General features: G+C 51.5%; 1 protein-coding gene across 1 annotated transcript in view; it reads left to right on the top strand.

The window, feature by feature from the left end:
- LOC143789272 (germinal-center associated nuclear protein-like) overlaps positions 1–26730 on the top strand; it is a 45980-nt gene that overhangs the window by 9677 nt on the left and 9573 nt on the right. Inside the window, exons 2-6 of the mRNA XM_077278976.1 lie at positions 4315–4393; positions 4645–4773; positions 4915–5054; positions 5228–5425; positions 11193–11461. Of these exons, the coding sequence (XP_077135091.1) occupies positions 4315–4393; positions 4645–4773; positions 4915–5054; positions 5228–5425; positions 11193–11461 (815 nt within the window). The remainder of the gene's footprint in view (positions 1–4314; positions 4394–4644; positions 4774–4914; positions 5055–5227; positions 5426–11192; positions 11462–26730) is intronic.

Here is a 26730-nt window from a genome sequence, read left to right as displayed (position 1 = left end):
GTTTGGCTACCACGCTAAATGCTTTTATCTGTACCTGATGGGGCTTCAATTAAAAACGCCAGGTAGATTCCCTGGCTCGCTCAGTATATGAAGCCTCAGGTTCCTCTTTATCCCCTTCCTTTGCGGCGGCATGGGTCGCAAAAGCAATGGTTTTGTGGGCAAAATCTATTCAGGACCAGGCTCTTCCGTCTGAGGTGGCGGATCTCGCCAAACAAATCGCTATGGCTGGAGACTGTGATGTATGCGTCTTTAGACGCAGCAGACTATGCGGCAGTTGCTGCCTCAAACGCCATCACCATTAGGTGAACATTTTGGCTTAGAGAGTGACGCATGGATTCCTCCTCTAAAAAGTCTGATTTCTCTGCCTTTTCTGAGCGGATGTCTGTTTGGAGAAAAATTAGACCAGCTTATTTCAGATGCTACAGGAGGGAAAAGCAAATTCCTCCCGCAGCACAGGCCTAAAACTGCTTTTCAGCGTCGGCAACAGTTTCGCTTTCGGCCCTTTTGCAATAGCCCATTCTGGTCCTCCTCCACAGCTTCGTCCAGAACAGAACGATCTCCACGTACAGAGAGAGACCCTCGGCCCTCATACAGGCCGAATCAGTCCTGGCGAGGTAAGCCTAGGCAACCCAGAACCAGGGGATCCAGGCCCTCCAGATTTCCTTCACAATGACTCGGGGAGTTTTCCGGTCGACACTACCAGAGTAGGCGGACACCTGCTTCTCTTTCAACATGTCTGGCTTTCCGTCATCCACGACGAATGGGTCAGAGGCCGGTGTCTTCTGGTTACAAAATAGGTTTCTCCGCCTCCCCTCCTGCACGTTTTTTTCCCTCTCGTCTCCCAAGTTCAGGAGCTCAGTCTCGTGCACTTCACCGCACCATCGAATCTCTCCACCAAAACGGAGTCATTGTTCCAGTTCCAGAACATGAGAGATTCAGAGGTTTTTACTCAAACCTCTTCGTCGTTCCAAAAAAGGATGGGACGGTGCACCCTATTTTGGATTTAAAGCTCCTAAACAGGTATGTAAAGGTCTGGCACTTCAGGATGGAATCCATCCGGTTGGTCATCTCCTCATTGGAGATAGGCGAGTTTCTAGCATCAATAGACATCAACGATGCTTATCTCCATATCCCAGTCTTCCCGCCACATCAAAGGTTCCTGCATTTTGCCACTCAGGAGGACCATTTTCAATTCACGGCCGTACCCTTCGGCTTTGCCACCACGCCCAGGGTATTCACAAAGGTCATGGCGGCGATCATGGCCATTCTTCACTCCTGAGGAGTGGTCATGTTGCCATACTTACTAGACTACATACTAGACGACCTCCTGATGAAAGGTCCGTCCTATGACGCCTGCGAAGCAAGCGTCCGCATTACCTTGGATACCATTTCACGCCTGGGCTGGCTGATCAACTTGGACAAGTCCTCCCCGTTCCAGCTTGATGGATCTCCTTCCTAGGCATGATCCTGGACACGTCCAAGTTGCTGGTCCTGCTTCCTTCATCCAAGGCCCAAGCGATTCTGCAGGGAACCCGGACGCTTTGTCGTCCCTTTCCTCATTCCATTCGATTTGCCATGAGGATCCTGGGAAAAATGGTGGCCGCAGTGGAAGCAGTTCCCGTCGCTCAACTGCACCTCCGCCACTTACATCAGGCCCTGCAGGAGTCCCTTATCCCTCGATCGACCATGTCCTCTGCCCCCGTGGATCAGGCAAGCGCCCAAATGGTGGACTTTGGAATTATCCCTCAGCCAGGGGAGGTCCTTTCTCCCAACCCACTGGCTGGTGGTGACTACCGATGCCAGCCTCCTCTGTTGGGGAGCGGTATTTCACCACCACACTGCCCAGGGGCTTTGGACCATTCGGGAGTCGAGACTTCCGATTAACATCTTGGAGATTTGATCGATCAGATTTGCCCTGAGACGTTTCCACTTCCTCCTCGTGGGTCACCCAAATCGGATTCAATCAGACAACGTCACAGCTGTGGTGTGCATAAACCATCGGGGGGACCCGCAGCAGAGCGGCGATGCGTGAGGTCTCCCACATTCTCCGTTGGGCTGAGAACAACCGCTCCATAATTTCCGCAGTGCACATTCCAGGCGTCGAAAACTGGTTGGCGGACTTTCTCAGCCGTCAGGGTCTCGCCTCGGGAGAGTGGGAACTCCATCCGGAGGTCTTCCAGTAGATTTGCCTTCGCTGGGGGACTCCGGACATGGATCTGATGACGTCCAGACTGAACGCCAAAGTTCCCAACTTCATAGCACGTTCTCGGGATACCCAGGCCATTGGAGTGGACTCGCTGATATCCCCATCGCACCGGTTCCACTTCCCGTATGTGTTTCCTCCGCTTCCCTTTCTACCGAAGGTAATCTGAAAAATCAAGATGGAAGGGGTTCCTTTGATTCTAGTCTCCCCGGATTAACCTCGTCGCGCATGGTACGCGGAGCTTGTTCAACTCGTAACTCGTAGCCGACGTTCCCTGGCAGTTACCAGACCGCCCAGATCTGCTTCGCCAAGGGCCGATCTACCACCAGAGCTCAGGGGTCCTACGTTTAACAGCTTGGCTGTGGAAACCTGGATCCTAACTCAAGCTGGTTTCTCCCAGCAAGTCATTGCCACCATGATAAGCGCTCGCAAGACGTCTTCCGCTCGCATCTATCACCGCACCTGGAAAGCCTTCTTTTCTTGGTGCAGGCTCCGTGGACATCCTCCTCTCGTTTTTTCAATCCCCTCCATTCTGGAATTTCTCCAGTCCGGCTTGGATTCCGGTCTGGCGCTCAGTTCTCTCAAGGGTCAGATCTCGGCATTATCCGTGTTGTTCCAATGCAAGATTGCTACTGACTTTCAAGTCAGGACTTTTGTTCAGGGGGTTTTCCACGTCGTACCCCCCTATAGAATGCCCTTAGAGATTTGGGATCTCAATTTGGTCCTGGCTGTCCTTTAGGAGCCCCCTTTTGAACCTCTGCAGGATGTCTCGCTGATTGTTCTCTCCTGGAAGTTCGCCTTCCTTGTGGCTATAACCTCTATCAGGCGAGTCTCAGAGTTGGCCGCACTGTCCTGCCGGGCGCCCTTCCTTTCCTTCCACCAGGACAAGGTAGTCCTGTGTCCACCTCCGGCCTTTCTTCCCAAGGTGGTTTCATCCTTCCACCTTTAATGAAGAAATCGTTCTTCCCTCCTTCTGCCCACAGCCAAGACATCGGGTTAAAAAGGCCCTTCACACCTTGGACGTGGTGAGGGCCCTTAGGAGGTACATTTCTAGGACTGCCCCCTTCCGCAAATCGGACTCCCTCTTTGTGCTCCCAGAGGGTCACAAAAAGGGTTTAGCTGCTTCTAAAGCCACGATAGCCAGATGGATATGATCAGCTATTCAAGAATCTTATCGGGTCAGGGGCAGACCTATCCTGGTGGAGATTAGGGCACACTCAACTCGGTCAGTGGGTGCTTCCTGGGCCATTCGGCACCAGGCCTTGGCAAAGCAGGTTTGCAAGGCCGCAATATGGTCCAGCCTGCATACTTTCACGAAGCACTACAACGTTCACATTCAATCTTCTGCGGAAGTGGCCCTTGGCAGACGTATTCTGCAGGCGGCCGTTGCGCATTTATAGTCGGTTGATACACGGAGTTATTTGGTTGTATTGTTCCCCACCCAGGGACTGCTTTGGGACGTCCCATGGTTCTGTGTCCCCCAATGTGGCGAAGGAGAAATAGGGATTTTTGTGTAGTCACCGTAAAATCCTTTTCTCCGAGCCACTCATTGGGGGACACAGCACCCACCTTGTTAGCCTTATGGCTCATTTCTTTTTTGGTTCTTGACTTACTCTGATATGTTGTACTCTAATATTATGTAAGATGTTGTTACTGATCTCCTACTGCTTTTACACTGAACTGTGTCTGGAAGCCAGCACGAGGGTGTATATGCAGGGGAGGAGCTAACTTTTTTGTCTCAACTTAGTGTCAGCCTCCTAGAGACAGCAGCATAACACCCCATGGTTCTGTGTCCCCCAATGAGTGGCTCGGAGAAGAGGATTTTACGGTGAGTACACAAAAATCCCTATATTCATTCCTTAATAGATGTTAAAATCTGCTTAAGAAATAACACAATAATAAACATTTAAAGAAAATGGCAACAATAACCATCAACAAGTTGCTTCAAAAAATAAAAGGGTAATGAAAACTTTTTTTTTTTTTCTTGATGTGTTATCTACTAGAAAATCTTGTCTTTTTTGCATTCCTGAAACAAGTGTATGAACATACCCCTACTGTATTGATTTGGGAAAAATAGACTCACAATTGGGATACTGTTTTTGCTTTTACAGAACTCTGTGGCAGCGGCAGCGACATCAGTAAAAAAACTGCACAAAGACGTTATTGCTTTTTGGCCATGGAAAAAAACAAGTGAGTGATTTATATCTCATTTTGCGTTACAAGCCCCTCTTTACAGAGCCACATTATTAAGATGTTCTCTTAGAAAAGCAATGCTTGCTTTGAAGAAAGTCTTAAATAAAATGGCATCCGATTGAGCAGATTTGATTGCATGATATTGGAGACATACACATGGGTGCCATATTGTAGCTCCAGTGTTCTTAGAGCCATGATACACATGTGTGTGTGGTCTCTTAATCCTAGAAATAATTGTCGTTTTTCAGGTCCTGCAAAGAAGAAAGAGGCTCAAATGTCTTTACCTCCTTCACTGTCTCATCTTGTTGGAACAGTAGCTGAGACCTCAGAGGAGAAGTATCGTCTCCTAGACCAGAGGGACAAGCTAATGAGACAAGGTATTCAAAGAATCTGTCAGTTTTGCAATTATTTAGGTAGCTAGAAAAGTAAATGTGTCATTTTGGGAAACTAACCAAAAAAGAAATGGTTAAGTCTCCTAATATATTTTCCAATCACTTTCCTCCTTTTTTTTTTTGTAGCTAGAGTTAAACGAACAGGGTTAGATCAAGCCAAAGTTTTTGTTGGAAACTGTCCTGACATGTGCCCTGAAAAGGAGAGATACATGAGAGATACTCGGAATCAACTTAGCCTCTATGAGTTCCTGCCAGGAACCGACAAGGTAATAGAATCCATTATCTTCTTACCTTCAAATTTTTTGAGCATGTCTGGTATATTTCCCCCCCCCAAAAAAAATAAAAAATCTGTCATTTGTAGCATTTTTCATGTTCAGTTTACCTTGATTTTTCTACATTTTGGTCTGATCGTGACTTGCATAATCCTTTCCTTTCAAAGTTGGACCATGCAGCTGCAATAAAGGAGTACAGTCGCTCTTCAGCAGATCAAGAAGAGCCCCTGGCACACGAATTGCGCCCATTACCAGTGCTGTGTATGACAATGGATTACATGGTGACCAACATCATGGATCTGGGAGAGGAGGATTACAGAGAATGGTATGACTTTGTTTGGAACCGAACACGTGGAATTCGGAAGGTGAGATCTGCCTGAGATGCTCTACTGAAAGATATGTCTATATTGAAATACTGAATCGTTTTTTTTCTACAATTTATAGAATTCAAGAAACTTTTATGTCTCCAGAAAAAAAAACATTATATTAAAATTAGTGATGAGCTAACAGGGCTCAAATAAGGTGTTATCCGAGCATGCTCATGTGCTAAGTATCTTTGGCGTGTTCAAATAATGTTTGAGTTCCCGCAGCTGCATGTCTCTCAGCTGTTTGACAGCTGCAACACATGCAGGCATAGCCTAACAAACAGGCAATCCCTGCATGTGTTGCGACTGTCGAAAAGCCGCGAGACATGCAAGTGTGGGGACTTGAACGTATTTTGCGAGCACGCCGAAGACACTCTGTTAGCACCCGAGCATGCTCAGATAACACCTCAACTGAGCACGTTTGCTCATCACTAATTAAAATGATTGTAAGAGATTGTTCTAAATGTACTTAATTCCATAAAATACAAATTTTTTACCTGTTGAAGATTTTGCTGCCTAGCGCCACCTCTCCACTGCTCCCTGCCGCTGATTGTTTGCACAGCTGCAGTGGTGACGTCCTGTCTAAACTACGCGATTGTTACATTACAGGTACTGTTGTTGCCATGTGCCTCACTATTACTGCTGAAGGAGTCAGTGATTGTCTGCAGCGGTTACATTTTGTAAACAATATATTGCCTAGTTGAACTGCACAATATTGCTGAAGACAGTGATTGACTGCAGTGGTCTTGGGTTGCAGACTGGATCCCTATAAACAAATATCAGTAAGGAGTAGTTAAGAGGTGGCGTTGGAAAAGCAGGTGCATGAACAGGTAATAATGCTCTTTTTTTTTTTAATTATTTTTAACCCCCACCCTACATCTGCCATACATATGCTTAACCAGTTGAGCCTCCGGTGTGTTCTATATACCAGTTGCTACTGTCTAGCCTCTTAGATGCTGCTGTCAATCTCTGATGGCTGCATTTAAGTGGCGCAGTCTGAAGGGGAGGAGTGCCTTAACTCAATTCTTGCCCCCTTTTCCAACGGCTCCTGAAGACCCTGGCACTTCCATGTTTGTATTGTACACTTGAAGTAGATCAGTAATTTGATTGACAGTGTATTGTGTGTAGTGTATTGTAGAAGTGATCAAGCGATTGCCGGTTCTCTTGCATAAAAGAAGAATGAATATAAAGTTTAAATCATTCCCATCCTTCTTACTGCAAAGAAAAAAAAGTCTGATCTTTGGATAAATAATTTTATATTTCTCCCTCGCCTCATTGAGGGACTCAGGACCATGGGTGTTATGCTGCTGTCACTAGGAGTTTGACACTGAGTGAAAATAACAAAATAAGCTCCTCTACAGTATACACCTACCACTGGCTCCAGCCCGAACCAGTTCTTCCTTAGTGTCTGTAGGAGGCACATGGGTCTGCTATTCAAACCATTATTTATTGCTTTCAATTTTTTTAATTTTTACTTTTCAATCTTTATTCCTTTTAATGGATTACAGGGGCGACCGATCCCTTCAGGGTTCCGATCTCCCCAAACCAACAACAGGCATGAATGTGGAGTGTCGCCTCCACGTACCCACTCCTGCACCGTGAAAAGGTATGCCTGAGCTTTTTTAGGGGCGACTGTTCCCTTCAGGGCTCCGATCTCTCCACACATCAACGTACGAAAACATGGTGTTGCCTCTATGTACCCTCTTCTGAGCTAGGCTTAATTCTGCCTGACCAACAGCCCTGCCCCATCCTAAGGCAGTCAACCCCTTGGATGTCCTGAGGCACTTATGGCGTCCGTGCGGCCCCCGCTGTGTCACCACTGACGAACAGCGGCAATGGGAGGAGGTGCACGGTCCCTCTCTACCTCGCGGACAATGGGATGGTGGATGGAGGGTTCCCGGCTCCGTCCACATTGTAACAACGCTGAAGCCCACTCATCAGCGGCGGCGGCGCCATGCCGGGACGCACACCGTTGGTAAGAGAATCCAGGTCGGCATTGAGCCCCTGCAGCAGATTCTCAGTACGAGCTCCTGTCATACGTGGGAGTGAAAAATGGGTCTTGTATGGGTCAGCATCGGTGTCTGGGCAGATTTGTGCACAAGGTGCCTGGGCCCTACACGTGGTGTGCATCCCAAGAGCAGCTTCTAGGACAAACATGACTTCAAATGCCTGCGGGATACTTTCTCAGAGTTCATCTGATTGTGTCTGACTGCACTGGTGATGTGGATTCTTTGAACCGTGTTGGCAGCGTTTTACCCAGAGGTATGGACAGATCCCGAAGAGAGATTGCAGGTGCAAAACAGATTGTAAGAATAACATTTCTCACCTTGCTACAGCTGGTGTTTGCATGTCCAATCTCTCAGGAAGCTCCCACATACGGATTCCGAATAAGGCTGGTTACCACGGCCCCCGTTCGGGCGCCAAAACTGTCGTAGCTGTTTTTGTTCTGACCCAATGTCAGCTGACAGATCACCATTGAGACCCAAATCAAGTAGTTACGCCCGTTATTTTACAAGCGCGCTTGGAGACAAAAAGACACCTCACACATATCCTGTGAGCAAGTCACTCAAAATTCCCTCCGTAGCAAAAGTCTAGGCGTCCTTTTTCCTCAACAGGAACGTTTCCGGTCCTTTCGTAGGCGGACGTCTATTTCTGTCTTGCCATATCTGGCTCGCCGTCTTTCATGACGAATGAGTCAGTCTCCTGGTGTCTTTCATTCAAGACAGTGTTTCCTTCCGGTCTACAGCACGGTTTGTCCCTAGAGAAAGAAGGACGGAGTGGTATGGCCCATCCTGGACCTGAAGCTATTCAACGTAGAAGAGGGAGTTTACTAGCATCCATCGACATACGGGATGCTTACATTCATATATTTCCGACTCTCAAAGGTTTTTGCATCTCGCCGTCCGAGAGGATCATTTCCAATTTAAAGCTTTGCCCTTCGGCCTCACTGCCGATCCCAGGGCATTCACAAAGGTCATGACGGTTGTCGCATTCATTCTGCATGCTCGGGGTGGGGTCGTCCTGTCATACCTAGCATCCTCCTGCTTAAGTGGCAGTCTTTCCAAGCCTGCGAGTAGGCGTCCATACCCCTTTGGACACTTTTCCCGCCTGGGCTAGTGGATAGACTTACACAAATCTTTCCCTGTCCTGGCTCAGCAGGTATCCCTTTTAGGTATGACCCTACACACCTCCCGAGGGTTGGTGATTTTTCTGCGAGACAGGGCAATAGCCCTTCAACAGGGGACTCGGGCCTTGTCGCCCTTTGCCTCACTATCGGCTGGGGCAGTCATCCATTCTCTTTCCACTGTCTATGCCGCTTGTCTTCGAACTCACGGCCCAGGTGCACTGGTCACATCGAGAGTCACCCCTTTCAATCAACGGCTTGGAGATCCGGGCAACCCGGTTGTCCCTGAGGCGGTTTCATCACCCCGATGGGTCCCCCCATCCGAATATATCATTTATCACGGAATCATCCGCAGCCAGGCAGCAAGGCGTGAGATGGAACACATTCTCCGCTCGGTCATCTCAGCAGTTCACATCCCTAGAGTGGGAAGCTGGGCACCAGACTTCCTCAGCCGTCAGGGTCTTGTATCGGTAGAGTGGTCACTTCCTCTGGACATGTTCCATCATATTTATCGCTGGGGGATTCCGGATGGGGACCTGAGTACATCATGGCTAAATGCCACAGTACCCGTTTTTTTAGCCAGAGGCCATGAGGGCGGATACACCTTCCATTCGTGGCATCAGATTCATCCTCCGTTACTTCCAATGGTCATCGGGACAATCAAGGCGACAGGGATGCCGGTTATCCTAGTCTCTCTGGACTAGCCTCCGCCGGGCCTGGTACGCAGATTTGGCTCAGCTCATCGTCAACGCCCCCTGGCGGCCACTGGATTGTCCAGAATTGCTCTTCCGGGGCCCAATCTGCCACCAGGGCCCTGCATCGCTCGGAAACCTACATCAGGGAACATTTATCAAAGTACATTTTTCATCATCCCAGGACAGCGTTTTTTTGCAGGGTGCAAGGATTGAAGTCGTTCTCCCCCTGCTTTCCCCGTTCTGACCTGATCGGTTTTGCTTCAGCGCCCGATTGTTTCTAAACTACAGTTGTAGACTTTCAGGGGGCCTCATTCATGGTGCCTCCCTACAGAAAGCCGTTGGACGTCGGGGACCTTATCTTGATCCTGGACGTTCCGCAGGATGCTTCGTTTGAGCCGCTGCAGGAAGTCTCTCTGACTCTCCTTTCCCGGAAGATTGTTGTCCTGGTTGCAACTTCGATCAGGCGGAGATCGTAGCTAGCCGCTCTTCTGGTCGAGTTCCTTTTTCTTATTTTTTCATCAGAACAGGGTGGTTCCCTGTGGTTCCCGTCCTTTTTTACCCAAGGTGGTCTCTTTTTCCTTAACGAGGACATTGTTCTGCCCTCTTTTTTGACTGACACCAAAACGCCGTTTTGAGAAGGCTCTCGATTCTCTAGATCTCATGAGGGCTCTCAGTAGATACATCTCCCGAACGGAGTTCTTCCGCAAGACGGATGCCTTATTCATTCTTCCTGAGATTCACAGGAAGAGACTAGCCGTGCACAAATCCACAATAGCCAGGTGGATATGCTTGACTATTCTGGAGTCTTACTGCGTCAGAGGAAAGCCTATTCCAGTGGGATTAGGGCACACTTCATTCGTTTGGTGGATGTTTCCTGGACCATTCGGCACCAGGCATCGACGATCCAGTCTGCAAACCCTCTCAAAGCACTACAACATTCACACTTAGCCTTCAGCAGATGCGAGTCTGGGAAGACGGATCTTTCAGATGGTGGCAATGCATCTCTATGCTGTTAGTGCGTGAGGTTGTCCGTCCTGTCGGTTCCCACCCAGGGACTGCTTTGGGACGTCCCATGGTCCTGTGTCCCCCAACAAAGCGAAGGAGAAATGGGGATTTTTGTGTACGCACCGTAAAATCCTTTTCTCCCGAGCCACTCATTAGGGGACACAGCACCCACCCTATTGGCCTGATGGCTGTTTGTTCTTTGGTTTGACATGCTGTATCTGTATTTGATGATTTTTATCTCCTACTGCTTTGTCGCTGAACTGGTTTGAGCAGGAGCCAGTGGTAGGTGTATACTGTAGAGGAGGAGCTAATTTTATTATATTCACTTAGTGTCAGCCTCCTAGCAACAGCAGCAGCAGCATACACCCATGGTCCTGTGTCCCCCAATGAGTGGCTCGGAGAAAAGGATTTTACTGTGATTACACAAAAATCCCTGTCTACCTTTGCTTCAGACTGTTAAAAGGGTTGTCCAGGTTTGAGAAGAAAGCCTGCAGTTACCCCAAGTGACTGCAGGCTTCAGAGTTTTTACAGCGAACGCATCGCGCTGAGGTTTCTCCGGTGCTATAAGCAAGAGCGGGCGGTCACGTGACTGCAAATTTGCCCATCTAGGTTTCTCCAATGCATGCAGGAAAATCTTCACAGTGCGCAGTGTGTGTGATGTGAGGATTCACAAGCCTGCTGTCACATAGCGTGACTGCGGACTTGTAGCCTAAGGCCAGACAACCCCTTTAAGAAAGTAAACACGTAGAAAACTACATAGATTGAGAAATTGTACAAGGAATGACAGATGGAGGGAAACCGTGAAAGATGTTTTTTGTTTTTTTTCCCCCTCCAGCCTAAAAGGGGAGGATTGAGGATGGAAATGCAGGGTAACAAAGGTTACTAATGCCTTATGTTTTATAATAAGTTTATAGGGTTTTTTCTCTTTTTGTTTTTTTCTTAGGATATTACACAGCAGGACTTGTGTGATAAGTTCACTGTGTCTTTGATGGAGAAGTGCGCTCGTTTTCACATTCACTGTGCGTATCAGCTTTGTGAGGAGCCAATGTCCTCATTTGATTCAAAAATAAATAATAAGAATTTGATAAAGTGTTTACACAGCCTAAATAAAATGTACCAGGACCTACAAAATCGTGGCGAGACCTGTCCTCGTGAGCCCGAGTTTAGGGGCTACAGTATTCTACTCAGACTCAACAAGGGAGATATTCTCAGGTACAATCTTATTTCCCTTTTAAAGATAGACCAGAGTCCATTTTGGATTGTTTCTTTACATTACACGTCATCTGGAGGCGGCGCTGTGGTCACTTACTACAGTTACTGTCACCACCGCCTCCTGATGACTGCCTGTTTCTGGGAGGGTGTTAGAGAAGTGACAGCAATTTCAGTCACCGGCTGCATCATCAGTGGCTGACACCACAATTCCTTCACAGCCATCTTCGGTCAACGCAGCTTCTGACACTGCCATCTATTTCCCTAAAATGAGACATCATCAGGGAGCGGTGATAGAAGCAGGGTGAGTGACACCAACGCTGCTCCATAATGATGCTGTCACTCGCCCTGCTTCTATCACCTCCCTCAGATGACGTCCCTTTTCGAAGAGGTGCTGGTGTCAGAACCAGAGATTGTGGCGGCGGAGACTAAAGATTCAGATGGCAGGGACAAAAGTCTGGCAACTACTGAAACTGCAGTCACTTCTCAGTCACATCCCTCCTGAAACAGAACATCATCAAGGAACAGCGGTGACAGAAGCTGTGGTAACTGATAGCAGTGCTGCCTCCTGATAATGTCCTACTTCATGTTCCCTAAAATGAAATGTCGCAAGACGTAAAGAAATAAAAAAATAGAAGGATTAGCAGGATAGGGAGAACAGTGGGTAATTTTATACTGATGCAAATGACAAAAGTGGTTAGGGCATACACTGTGTTCCAAATTTTTATGCAAATAATATTTCCTCATTTTCTCTAAATTACCTATCTGAATTGCAGTCATTGTTATTTTCAAGTCATCTACTATTCTAGTATAATTGCAATGTTTTGGAACTAACTGCATATGAAAACTGCATATTTTTTAAAAAAATATACACTCAAATTGCATGTTCCAAATTATTATGCACAGCAGAGTTTTCAACTTTTTTTTATTTTGAACAAAAAAATGGTCAGCTGTGAAGTTTTAAGCATTATATCAGCTTATTACAAAATGAAATCAAACAGTTTTCAAGTGAAAACTTTATTCTAGGTGATGTTACATTTGCACATAGGACCCCTTGTTCGAAACAAGCTCCTGAACTCTCGCGTCCATTGAATTTGTCAGTTTTTGGATGTTTTCTGCTTCAATTGTTTTGCATGTGGACAGAATACCCTCCCAGAGCTGTTGCTTAGATGTGAACTGCCTCCCGCCATCATAGACACTCCTTTTGATGATGCTCAAGAGGTTCTCAATGGGGTTGAGGTCAGGGGAAGATGGTGGCCACACCATAAGATTGTCCTCTTTTATGCCAATACAGCCAGAGATGCAGATGTGTTTTTTGCAGCATGAGACGGTTCATTATCATGCATGAAAATGATCTGCGGAAAGCACGCTTCTTCCTCTTGAACCATGGCAGGAAGTGTTGTTTTAGAAACTCCACATAGATTATGGTGTTCATCTTTACCCCTTCAGGGATCATAAAGGGGCCGACAATCTCTCCCCATGATTCCAGCCCAGAACATTACTCCACCTCCTCCTTGTTGGCGCCTTAGTCGTGTTTTCATGGAGTGTCCATCAACCAGCCATCCTCCACTCCATCCATCTGGACCATCGAGCGTTGCACGGCACTCATCGGTGAACAAAACAGTTTGGAAGTCAGTCTTCATGTATCGTTTGGCCCACTGGAGCCGTTTCTGCTTGTGTGCAGTGGATAGAGGTGGTCGACGGGATGGCTTACGCACAGCTGCAAACCTCTGAAGGACCCTGCATCTTGTTGTTCTGGTGATGTTGGAGGCACCAGCAGCTTCAAAAACTTGTCTGCTGCTATGACAAGGCATTTTTGCAGCTGCTCTTTTAACCTTACACAATTGGCTGTTGGAAAGAGTCCTCAATTTTTCCTTATCAGCACGCACACCTGTGTGCTGGGAATCAGCTACATACTACTTGATTGTGCGATGATCACGATGAAGTGTCTTGGCAATGTTGATTGTAGTTATGCCTTGACCTAAATACTCCACAATTTGTTGCTTCTTAGCAGCCGACACATCCTTTTTCTTCAAAAAATGTAGGCTGCTCAATAATGTGGAACAGCTGTAATAATTATAGGGGATAATTCAGGAGACTCTTTGCGTGGAACAAGACAAAAGGACACAGTTTTATAAGTGGTAAAGTTTATATTATCACACGGTGATTCAAGCAGGTGCAGAGAGAAACTCAAGTCCACAACACTTGGTGCAAATAATAAACGCAGCTTAGCAGTCAATAGGAAACTTCAGAGGTAGATGTAAACAAACAGAAAGTCTATGAAGCACAGTGTTGTGAATTCTGCTTTTGGGCTCCCTCCGGTGGTTGTAGGTGGTAATGCAGTTGTCCCTGGGTTGCAGTCCTGGTCAGGTGTATCTGCTGATTGCAGTTCTGACTGGGGGTATTTAGGCGTGCAGGATTCATTAGTCCTTGCCAGTTGTCCATGGTTGTTGGAAGGTTTTGGTCCTTGTTTGGCTCCTTCTGCCTTACTGCCAAATTAGCAAAGATAAGTGTCTGGTTTTGTTTCTGTGGCACACATGCGGTGTGCTTAATAATTATGTGCCATTCATTGTTTTTTTCTCCAGCTTAGACTGTGTCCGTATTTTCTCAGTCTTGTTGGATTCTCTGGAGTGGCGGATATACATTCCATGTCTTTAGTTAGATTGTGGAACTTTTTGTATTATCTGCTGTGGATATTTTTGGAAGGGTTGTAATACTGACCGCTTAGTATTCTGTCCTATCTTTCCCTATTTAGCTAGAGTGGCCTCTTTTGCTGAATCCTGTTTTCTGTCTGTGTGTGTCTTTCCTCTCCTACTCACAGTCAATATTCGTGGGGGCCTGCCTATCCTTTGGGGTTCTACTCTGAGGCAAGGTAGTATTCCTATTTCCATCTATAGGGGTATTTAGTCCTCCGGCTGTGTCGAGGTGTCTAGGGTTTGTTAGGCACACCCCACGGCTACTTCTAGTTGTGGTGTTAGTTCAGGTTTTGCGGTCAGTACAGTTTCCACCTACTCCAGAGAAAAGTTCATGCGGCTCCAAAGTCACCGGATCATAACAGCACAGTTATTCTTGAGGAAACTTGACACGAATAGATCCTTGACTTAGTCCAGACACAGATAGATATGCTATTAGGCAGTTCAAATCATATCTTAGCTCAACCAGGGAGGCCTGGTTAATAGTCTCAGGTTTTGCAGAGCAGAAACAGCTTACATGTCCAGCAAATGCAGATGGAAGTAACACGAGCAGCAGATGAAGGAGGATTACTGAACACTGGTGTATGCAGCAGGAACTCGGAGCAGAGTGGCAGGATCTCCAACACAGGTTCACAGGTGCAGGTGCAAGGCCAGGGAGTAATCAGGAGCTGGATGCAAAGCAGAATAATCTAGCACAGACTGAAGGCTGGGGTGGAGTTTTATAGCAGGAAGACAAGTGCACATGAGACCAAAGACGCCATGTTGGAAAAGGGCAGTAATGCACAAAAGGTAAAAAATGTTCAGAGTCCTGACATTAGCCTTCTTAAATAGTCTTGCCTTTATTTGGATACACCTGCCAAACTAATGTGCACAGGTATCTGCAATTGCTTTCAGTGATATAAAGAGCCCTGACACACATCACCATCAATGAGTTTAAATGACAAACAAAAAAATTCTAACCTTATCACTCCTAAACTCTTTGTGCATAATAATTTGGAACACAGTGTAAATGGATGTTTATTAGGAATTATAGGTATCGAATAAGACAACTCCTTTAAATGGAAAAAAAGTCGCATGTGTATTATTACACATGAGACTTCTGCACTATGGGCGGTCTGGGTTACCACCCAGCCTGTGAACTAGCCATCTGGCTGAAATTTGAAATGGAAGGTAATTCGGCTAGCTCCTATTTATGCAAGAGGAAAAACTCTTCTGGTTATACAGTGAACCGGTGTCACTGCCATTATTGAGGGTTTTTCATGGGTCTGCAGCTGTCTTTGTTGTTTATAGAAGGGGTAGGGGTTGGAAGGGTGTGCGGCAGTCACTGTTATTATGGGGAAGTTGCATTTGGGGCTTTAAAAAAGTTTTCAGATGTCACTGTAAGGTTTAACACTTCCGCCAAACACGGACAGTATTTGGATCACAATCCTGGCTCGACCGGTAGATCAGGGCAAGAGATCCATCAGCCTAATGTATGGGGATTGTGGATTTATCAAAGCAAATAACCTTAATTCCTTATTGATGAAGTAGATTTAAAACATAAAGTTTTATTTAAATTGGATTAAAACCATGACACAACTACAACAGATAACCACGTATAACACACAACCGTGCTCTCTACCCAGACCCGGAACAGGGATACTATAGCAAGCTCTGCCTGACAGCGAAGGTTGGCACCCTAAACACAAAAACGATATTGGCGCCCCCACTCGTCGGCGGCTGACCCTATTACTCCTACTATATGCCCTGAGCACAGTGTCTCATGCTCACTGTCATTTGAATCCAACAAGAAAGATGTAGACAGAATAAAGGAGCAAATGAGTATAAATATATATTGCACATATGGGGCTCCTTGTGGCAGGGTGAGAGACACGGACTAAAACAGTGAGTGCAAAACCAAAAAGTGCTCGTGCTCAACAGACATCTCACTAATTCTGAACCCTATTCATATAAATCCTGCCTGACTGTGGGGGTTGGCGCCCTACTGTACAGCGGATGTGGCGCCCCCACTAACCGATGGCTTACCCTAGAATGCCCTCTTCATATATTGATGATGATAATAGTCAGATGGGTAAACCACCGCAATGTACAAATACCCAGTAGGTAGGACAGAAAATCACAGCAATAAGTTACTACAACCTTCAGCCGAAGACTGCATTACAATCATAACTAGATAGGTATTTCCTGAAGGAACTACAGATAGTGCTTTGGAATGGTGCCCGGGCTGCCCCTGCAAGACTTTCACACTTGGGTGCCCCTCAGGCGCTGGTTTGGTAGTTGTAGCCCCTCAGGGTTGAGGCCACTCTGGGTCCGATTTAGTGGCCCGGGTCACTCTGGGTCCAATTTGGTGGCCCGGGTCACTCTGGGTCCGATTTGGTGGCCCGGGTCACTCTGGGTCCGATTTGGTGGGCCGGGTCACTCTGGGTCCGATTTGGTGGTCCGGGTCACTCTGGGTCCGATTTGGTGGGCCGGGTCACTCTGGGTCCGATTTGGTGGGCGGGGTCACTCTGGGTCCGATTTGGTGGCCCGGGTCACTCTGGGTCCGATTTGGTGGCCCGGGTCACTCTGGGTCCGATTTGGTGGCCCGGGTCACTCTGGGTCCGATTTGGTGGCCCGGGTCACTCTGGGTCCGAGTTGGTGGCCCGGGTCACTCTGGGTCCGATTTGGTGGCCCGGGTCACTCTGGGTCCGATTTGGTGGCCCGGGTCACTCTGGGTCCGATTTGGTGGCCTGGGTCACTCTGGGTCCGATTTGGTGGCCCGGGTCACTCTGGGTCCGAGTTGGTGGCCCGGGTCACTCTGGGTCGGATTTGGCGGGCGGCGCCACTCTGGGTCGGATTTGGCGGGCGGCGCCACTCTGGGTCCGATTTGGTGGGCGGCGCCACTCTGGGTCCGATTTGGCGGGCGGCGCCACTCTGGGTCCGATTTGGCGGGCGGCGCCACTCTGGGTCCGATTTGGCGGGCGGCGCCACTCTGGGTCCGATTTGGCGGGCGGCGCCACTCTGGGTCCGATTTGGCGGGCGGCGCCACTCTGGGTCCGATTTGGCGGGCGGCGCCACTCTGGGTCCGATTTGGCGGGCGGCGCCACACTGGGTCCGATTTGGCGGGCGGCGCCACACTGGGTCCGACTTTGGCGGGCGGCGCCACTCTGGGTCCGATTTGGCGGCCGGCGCCACTCTGGGTCCGATTTGGCGGGCGGCGCCACTCTGGGTCCGATTTGGCGGGCGGCGCCACTCTGGGTCCGATTTGGCGGGCGGCGCCACTCTGGGTCCGATTTGGCGGGCGGCGCCACTCTGGGTTCGATTTGGCGGGCGGGGCCACTCTGGGTCCGATTTGGCGGGCGGCGCCACACTGGGTCCGATTTGGCGGGCGGCGCCACTCTGGGTCCGATTTGGCGGGCGGCGCCACTCTGGGTCCGATTTGGCGGGAGGCGCCACTCTGGGTCCGATTTGGCGGGCGGCGCCACTCTGGGTCCGATTTGGCGTTCGGCGCCACTCTGGGTCCGATTTGGCGGGCGGCGCCACTCTGGGTCCGATTTGGCGGGCGGCGCCACTCTGGGTCCGATTTGGCGGGCGGCGCCACTCTGGGTCCGATTTGGCGGGCGGCGCCACTCTGGGTCCGATTTGGCGGGCGGCGTCACTCTGGGTCCGATTTGGCGGGCGGCGCCACTCTGGGTCCGATTTGGCGGGCGGCGCCACTCTGGGTCCGATTTGGCGGGCGGCGCCACTCTGGGTCCGATTTGGCGTGCGGCGCCACTTTGGGTCCGATTTGGCGGGCGGCGCCACTCCGGGTCCGATTTGGCGGGCGGCGCCACCCTGGGTCCGATTTGGCGGGCGGGGCCACCCGGGTCCGATTTGGCGGGCGGCGCCACTCCGGGTCCGATTTGGCGGGCGGCGCCACTCCGGGTCCGATTTGGCGGGCGGCGCCACTCCGGGTCCGATTTGGCGGGCGGCGCCACTCCGGGTCCGATTTGGCGGGCGGCGCCACTCCGTGTCCGATTTGGCGGGCGGCGCCACTCCGGGTCCGATTTGGCGGGTGGTGCCACTCCGGGTCCGATTTGGCGGGCGGCGCCACTCCGGGTCCGATTTGGCGGGCGGCGCCACTCTGGGTCCGACTTGGCGGGCGGCGCCACTCTGGGTCCGATTTGGCGGGCGGCGCCACTCTGGGTCCGATTTGGCGGGCGGCGCCACTCTGGGTCCGATTTGGCGGGCGGCGCCACTCTGGGTCCGATTTGGCGGGCGGCGCCACTCTGGGTCCGATTTGGCGGGCGGCGCCACTCTGGGTCCGATTTGGCGGGCGGCGCCACTCTGGGTCCGATTTGGTGGGCGGGGTCACTCTGGGTCCGATTTGGTGGGCGGGGTCACTCTGGGTCCGATTTGGTGGGCCGGGCCCCTCGGGGTCCGATTTGGTGGGCCGGGCCCCTCGGGTTCCGAATTGGTGAGCGGGGTAATCTACTATATAATTGTCTAAGGGCACTTCCGTCTTTCTGTCTCACAACACCGCTACGTCATCATCTCGTGAGACCGCAATGCACTCTTGGGACCGGAGCGCGCAACAAGCATCGGGTACCGGCCACTCCAGGTGCAACAAGCATCGTGTACCGGCCGCTCTAGGAGGTGCAACAACCATCAGATACCGGCCGCTCCAGGAGGTGAGTATGTAACTTTTTTATTTTAATTCTTTTTTTTTTTTTTAACAGGGATATGCAGTATACTATGTGACTGGACAATATACTACGTGACTGGGCAGTATAACTACGTGGCTCTGCGCTGTATACTGCGTGGCTCTGCGCTGTATACTGCGTGGCTCTGCGCTGTATACTACGCGGCTCTGCGCTGTATACTACGCGGCTCTGCGCTGTATACTGCGCGGCTCTGCGCTGTGTACTGCGCGGCTCTGCGCTGTGTACTGCGCGGCTCTGCGCTGTGTACTGCGCGGCTCTGCGCTGTGTACTGCGCGGCTCTGCGCGGTATACTGCGCGGCTCTGCGCTGTGTACTGCACGGCTCTGCGCTTTATACTGCGCGGCTCTGCGCTGTGTACTGCGCGGCTCTGCGCTGTGTACTGCGCGGCTCTGCGCTGTGTACTGCGCGGCTCTGCGCTGTATACTGCGCGGCTCTGCACTATATACTGCGCGGCTCTGCGCTGTGTACTGTGCGGCTCTGCGCTGTGTACTGCGCGGCTCTGCGCTGTGTACTGCGCGGCTCTGCGCTGTGTACTGCGCGGCTCTGCGCTGTATACTGTGCGGCTCTGCGCTTTGCACTGCGCCGCTCTGCGCTGTGTACTGCGCCGCTCTGCACTGTGTACTGCGCGGCTCTGCGCGGTATACTGCACGGCTCTGCTCTTTATACTGTGCGGCTCTGCGCTCTGTACTGCGCGGCTCTGCGCTGTGTACTGCGCGGCTCTGCGCTGTGTACTGCACGGCTCTGCGCTGTGTACTGCGCAGCTCTGCGCGGCTCTGCGCTGTGTACTGCGCGGCTCTGCGCTGTGTACTGCGCGGCTCTGCGCTGTGTACTGCGCGGCTCTGCGCTGTGTACTGCGCGGTATACTGCGCGGCTCTGCGCTGTGTACTGCACGGCTCTGCGCTTTATACTGCGCGGCTCTGCGCTGTGTACTGCGCGGCTCTGCGCTGTGTACTGCGCGGCTCTGCGCTGTATACTGCGCGGCTCTGCACTGTATACTGCGTGGCTGTGCAATATACTACGTGGACATGCATATTCTAGAATACCCGATGAGTTAGAATCGGGCCACAGTCTAATAATCATAAGACTACAGATAGTGTTTTGTAATTGTGCTGTACTGTCACTTTAAGAGCTGATATTATCTGACAAAACTTGTGAGCTGGTGAGCTGATGTAGAGTTCATAGGCGTTGGCATAGTAACTGTGTCTGACTGCGCATATCAATGAGCTAATCAGCCAGGTGGCAGTTATTTTTAGAAATTGCCTCAGAAATCAGGCCCATTATAAACGTATTGGAAAATTTCTCTATTGAAATGCATTGAAACACTTTTTTCAAACACAAATTATTAAAATACTTAGCACACCTCTCAGGAACGCTGGCTTCGAAATGACACCTCACTGGAGTCTGTGAGTGAAGCGGTTCGGGCCGCATTACGTGCGGACTGAATAATAATAACTAGATGGGTATTTCCTGAAGGAACTACAGATAGTGCTTTGGAATGGTGCCCGGGCTGCCCCTGCAAGACTTTGACACTTGGGTGCCCCTCAGGCGGTCCGATTTGGTGGGTTGGGTCAATCTGGGTCTGATTTTGTGGGCGGGGTAAATCTAGGTCCGATTCGGTGGGCGGGGTCACTTTTGGTCCGATTCTGTGGGCGCGGCCACTCTGGGTCCGATTCGGTGGGCGGGGCACCTTAGGGACCAATTTGGTGGGTGGGGTCACTCGGTCCGATTTGGTGGGCTGGGCACCTCAGGGTCTGATTTGGTGGGCTGGGCACCTCAGGGTCCGATTTGGTGGGTGGGGTCACTCTGGGTCCGATTTGGTGGGCGGGGTCACTCTGGGCCTGATTTGGTGGAAGGGGTCACTCTGGGTCCGATTTGGTGGAAGGGGTCACTCTGGGTCCGATTTGGTGGGCGGAGCCACTCTGGGTCCGATTTGGTGGGCGGGGTCACTCTGGGTCTGATTTAGGGGGCGGGGTCACTCTGGGTCCGATTTGGTGGGCCGGGCCTCTCGGGTTCCGAATTGGTGAGCGGGGTAATCTACTATCTAATTGTCTAAGGGCACTTCCGTCTTTCTGTCTCACAACACCGCTACGTCATCATCTCGTGAGACCGCAATGCACTCTTGGGACCGGAGCGCGCAACAAGCATCGGGTACCGGCCACTCCAGGTGCAACAAGCATCGTGTACCGGCCGCTCTAGGAGGTGCAACAACCATCAGATACCGGCCGCTCCAGGAGGTGAGTATGTAACTTTTTTATTTTAATTCTTTTTTTTTTTTAACAGGGATATGCAGTATACTATGTGACTGGACAATATACTACGTGACTGGGCAGTATAACTACGTGGCTCTGCGCTGTATACTGCGTCGCTCTGTGCTGTATACTGCGTGGCTCTGCGCTGTATACTACGCGGCTCTGCGCTGTATACTACGCGGCTCTGCGCTGTATACTGCGTGGCTCTGCGCTGTGTACTGCGCGGCTCTGCGCTGTGTACTGCGCGGCTCTGTGCTGTGTACTGCACGGCTCTGCGCTGTGTACTGCGCGGCTCTGCACTGTGTACTGCGCGTTCTGCGCTGTATACTGCGCGGCTCTGCGCTGTATACTGCGCGGCTCTGCGCTGTATACTGCGCAGCTCTGCGCTTTGTACTGCGCGGCTCTGCGCTATATACTGCGTGGCTCTTCGCTGTATACTACGCGGCTCTGCGCTGTGTACTGCGCGGCTCTGCGCTGTGTACTGCGCGTGTCCGTGCTGTGTACTGTGCGTGTCTGCGCTGTATACTGCGCGGCTCTGCGCTGTGTACTGCGCGGCTCTGCACTGTATACTACGCGGCTCAGCGCTGCATACTGCGCGGCTCTGCGCTGCATACTGCGTGGCTCTACGCTGCGTACTGCGCGGCTCTGCGCTGTATACTGGGTGGCTCTGCGCTGTGTACTGCGCGGCTCTGTGCTGTGTACTGTGCGGCTCTGCACTGTGTACTGCGCGGCTCTGCGCTGTGTACTGCGCGGCTCTGCGCTGTGTACTGCGCGGCTCTGCGCTTTATACTGTGCGGCTCTGCGCTTTATACTGTGCGGCTCTGCGCTCTGTACTGCGCGGCTCTGCGCTGTGTACTGCGCGGCTCTGCGCTGTATACTGCGCGGCTCTGCGCTGTGTACTGCGCGGCTCTGCGCTGTGTACTGCGCGGCTCTGCGCTGTGTACTGCTCGGCTCTGCGCTGTGTACTGCTCGGCTCTGCGCTGTGTACTGCGCAGCTCTCCGCTGTGTACTGCGCGGCTCTGCGCTGTGTACTGCGCGGCTCTGCGCTGTGTACTGCGCGGCTCTGCGCTGTGTACTGCGTGGCTCTGCGCTGTGTACTGCGCGGCTCTGCGCTTTGTACTGCGCGGCTTTGCGCTGTGTACTGCGCGGCTCTGCGCTGTGTACTGCGCGGCTCTGCGCTGTGTACTGCACGGCTCTGCGCTTTATACTGCGCGGCTCTGCGCTGTGTACTGCACGGCTCTGCGCTGTGTACTGCGCGGCTCTGCGCTTTATACTGTGCGGCTCTGCGCTCTGTACTGCGCGGCTCTGCGCTGTCTACTGCGCGGCTCTGCGCTGTGTACTGCTCGGCTCTGCGCTGTGTACTGCGCGGCTCTCCGCTTTATACTGCGCGGCTCTGCGCTGTGTACTGCGCGGCTCTGCGCTGTGTACTGCGCGGCTCTGCGCTTTATACTGCGCGGCTTTGCGCTGTGTACTGCATGGCTCTGCGCTGTGTACTGCGCGGCTCTGCGCTGTGTACTGCGCGGCTCTGCGCTGTGTACTGCGCGGCTCTGCGCTGTGTACTGCACGGCTCTGCGCTGTATACTGCGCGGCTCTGCGCTGTGTACTGCACGGCTCTGCGCTGTGTACTGCACGGCTCTGCGCTGTGTACTGTGCGGCTCTGCGCTTTATACTGCGCGGCTCTGCGCTGTGTACTGCGCGGCTCTGCGCTGTGTACTGCGCGGCTCTGCGCTGTGTACTGCACGGCTCTGCGCTTTATACTGCGCGGCTCTGCGCTGTGTACTGCACGGCTCTGCGCTGTGTACTGCGCGGCTCTGCGCTGTGTACTGCACGGCTCTGCGCTTTATACTGCGCGGCTCTGCGCTGTGTACTGCACGGCTCTGCGCTGTGTACTGCGCGGCTCTGCGCTGTGTACTGCGCGGCTCTGCGCTTTATACTGCGCGGCTCTGCGCTGTGTACTGCACGGGTCTGCGCTGTGTACTGCGCGGCTCTGCGCTGTGTACTGCGTGGCTCTGCGCTTTATACTGCGCGGCTCTGCGCTGTGTACTGCGCGGCTCTGCGCTGTGTACTGCGCGGCTCTGCGCTGTGTACTGCGCGGCTCTGCGCTGTGTACTGCGCGGCTCTGCGCTGTATACTGCGCGGCTCTGCGCTGTGTACTGCACGGGTCTGCGCTGTGTACTGCGCGGCTCTGCGCTGTGTACTGCGCGGCTCTGCGCTGTGTACTGCACGGCTCTGCACTGTATACTGCGTGGCTGTGCAATATACTACGTGGACATGCATATTCTAGAATACCCGATGAGTTAGAATCGGGCCACAGTCTAATAATCATAAGACTACGGATAGTGGTTTGGAATTGTGCTGTACTGTCACTTTAAGAGCTGATATTATCTGACAAAACTTGTGACCTGGTGAGCTGATGTAGATTTCATAGGCGTTGGCATAGTAACTGTGTCTGACTGCGCATATCAATGAGCTAATCAGCCAGGTGGCAGTTATTTTTAGAAATTGCCTCAGAAACCAGCCCATTATAAACGTATAGGAAAATTTCTCCATTGAAACGCATTGAAAGACTTTTTTCAAACACAAATTGCGCAAAAACTACAAATCCGATCGGCACGAAAAATACTTAGCACACCTCTTGGGGACGCTGGCTTCGAAATGACACCTCACTGGAGTCTGTGAGTTTAGCGGTTCGGGCCGCATTACGTGCGGACTGAATAATAAGAATAAGAAGTTTACCACGGTGGAATAACAGTATAATGCTTTGTTCCAAAGCACTATAATAACTAGATGGGTATTTCCTGAAGGAACTACGGATAGTGCTTTGGAATGGTGCCCGGGCTGCCCCTGCAAGACTTTCACACTTGGGTGCCCCTCAGGCGGTCCGATTTGGTGGGTTGGGTCAATCTGGGTCTGATTTTGTGGGCAGGGTAAATCTAGGTCCGATTCGGTGGGCGGGGTCACTTTTGGTCCGATTCTGTGGGCGCGGCCACTCTGGGTCCGATTCGGTGGGCGGAGCCACTCTGGGTCCGATTTGGTGGGCGGGGCGCCTTAGGGACCAATTTGGTGGGTGGGGTCACTCGGTCCGATTTGGTGGGCTGGGCACCTCAGGGTCTGATTTGGTGGGCTGGGCACCTCATGGTCCGATTTGGTGGGTGGGGTCACTCTGGGTCCGATTTGGTGGAAGGGGTCACTCTGGGTCCGATTTGGTGGAAGGGGTCACTCTGGGTCTGATTTGGTGGAAGGGGTCACTCTGGGTTCGATTTGGTGGGCGGAGCCACTCTGGGTCCGATTTGGTGGGCGGGGTCACTCTGGGTCCGATTTGGTGGGCGGGGTCACTCTGGGTCCGATTTGGTGAGCGGGGTAATCTACTATATAATTGTCTAAGGGCACTTCCGTCTTTCTGTCTCACAACACCGCTACGTCATCATCTCGTGAGACCGCAATGCACTCTTGGGACCGGAGCGCGCAACAAGCATCGGGTACCGGCCACTCCAGGTGCAACAAGCATCGTGTACCGGCCACTCTAGGAGGTGCAACAACCATCAGATACCGGCCGCTCCAGGAGGTGAGTATGTAACTTTTTTATTTTAATTCTTTTTTTTTTTTTAACAGGGATATGCAGTATACTATGTGACTGGACAATATACTACGTGACTGGGCAGTATAACTACGTGGCTCTGCGCTGTATACTGCGTGGCTCTGCGCTGTATACTGCGTGGCTCTGCGCTGTATACTACGCGGCTCTGCGCTGTATACTACGCGGCTCTGCGCTGCTCTGCGCTATATACTGCGCGGCTCTTCGCTGTATACTACGCGGCTCTGCGCTGTGTACTGCGCGGCTCTGCGCTGTGTACTGCGCGTGTCCGTGCTGTGTACTGCGCGTGTCTGCGCTGTATACTGCGCGGCTCTGCGCTGTGTACTGCGCGGCTCTGCACTGTGTACTGCACGGCTCTGCGCTGTATACTGCGGGGCTCTGCACTGTATACTGCGGGGCTCTGCGCTGTATACTACGCGGCTCTGCGCTGTATACTGCGCGGCTCTGCGCTGTATACTGCGTGGCTCTACGCTGTGTACTGCGCGGCTCTGCGCTGTATACTGCGCGGCTCTGCGCTGTATACTGGGTGGCTCTGCGCTGTGTACTGCGCGGCTCTGCGCTGTATACTGCGCGGCTCTGCGCTGTGTACTGCGCGGCTCTGCGCTGTGTACTGCGCGGCTCTGCGCTGTGTACTGCGCGGCTCTGCGCTGTGTACTGCGCGGCTCTGCGCTTTATACTGCACGGCTCTGCGCTGTGTACTGCGCGGCTCTCCGCTTTATACTGCGCGGCTCTGCGCTGTGTACTGTGCGGCTCTGCGCTGTGTACTGCGCGGCTCTGCGCTGTGTACTGCGCGGCTCTCCGCTTTATACTGCGCGGCTCTGCGCTGTGTACTGTGCGGCTCTGCGCTGTGTACTGCGCGGCTCTGCGCTGTGTACTGCGCGGCTCTGCGCTTTATACTGCGCGACTCTGCGCTTTGTACTGTACGGCTCTGCGCTGTGTACTGCGCGGCTCTGCGCTGTGTACTGCGCGGCTCTGCGCTGTGTACTACGCGGCTCTGCGCTGTGTACTGCGCGGCTCTGCGCTGTGTACTGCGCGGCTCTGCGCTTTATACTGCGCGACTCTGCGCTTTGTACTGCGCGGCTCTGCGCTGTGTACTGCGCGGCTCTGCGCTCTATACTGCGCGGCTCTGCGCTGTGTACTGCGCGGCTCTGCGCTTTATACTGCGTGGCTGTGCAATATACTACGTGGACATGCATATTCTAGAATACCCGATGAGTTAGAATCGGGCCTCCATCTAATAATCATAAGACTACAGATAGTGGTTTGGAATTGTGCTGTACTGTCACTTTAAGAGCTGATATTATCTGACAAAACTTGTGAGCTGATGTAGAGTTCATAGGCGTTGGCATAGTAACTGTGTCTGACTGCGCATATCAATGAGCTAATCAGCCAGGTGGCAGTTATTTTTAGAAATTGCCTCAGAAACCAGCCCATTATAAACGTATGGTACAATTTCCCTATTGAAACGCATTGAAAGACTTTTTTCAAACACAAATTGCGCAAAAACTACAAATCCGATCGGCACGAAAAATACTTAGCACACCTCTTGGGGACGCTGGCTTCGAAATGACACCTCACTGGAGTCTGTGAGTTTAGCGGTTCGGGCCGCATTACGTGCGGACTGAATAATAAGAATAAGAAGAAGTTTACCACGGTGGAATAACAGTATAGTGCTTTGTTCCAAAGCACTATAATAATAATAAGAAGTTTACCACGGTGGAATAACAGTATAGTGCTTTGTTCCAAAGCACTATAATAATAATAAGAAGAAGTTTACCACGATGGAATAACAGTATAGTGCTTTGTTCCAAAGCACTATAATAAGAAGAAGTTTACCACGGTGGAATAACAGTATAGTGCTTTGTTCCAAAGCACTATAATAAACATAAGGGCAGAGAGTGAGAACCGATCCTTATCAGAAAGAGATGAACAAAACGCCTCAACGCGTTCCACCTAAGCGGATCATCATGCATTGGCTGTTTTCTGCTGATAGCTGTAATCTATAGGAATACAATGGGTAGAGCATAGCCCTTGGGGCCACACAAAGTGATGCT

Source organism: Ranitomeya variabilis, unplaced genomic scaffold, assembly GCF_051348905.1.
Source record: "Ranitomeya variabilis isolate aRanVar5 unplaced genomic scaffold, aRanVar5.hap1 Scaffold_147, whole genome shotgun sequence".
Classification (NCBI taxonomy): domain Eukaryota; kingdom Metazoa; phylum Chordata; class Amphibia; order Anura; family Dendrobatidae; genus Ranitomeya; species Ranitomeya variabilis.
This window is presented reverse-complemented; position numbering and strand designations above follow the sequence as displayed.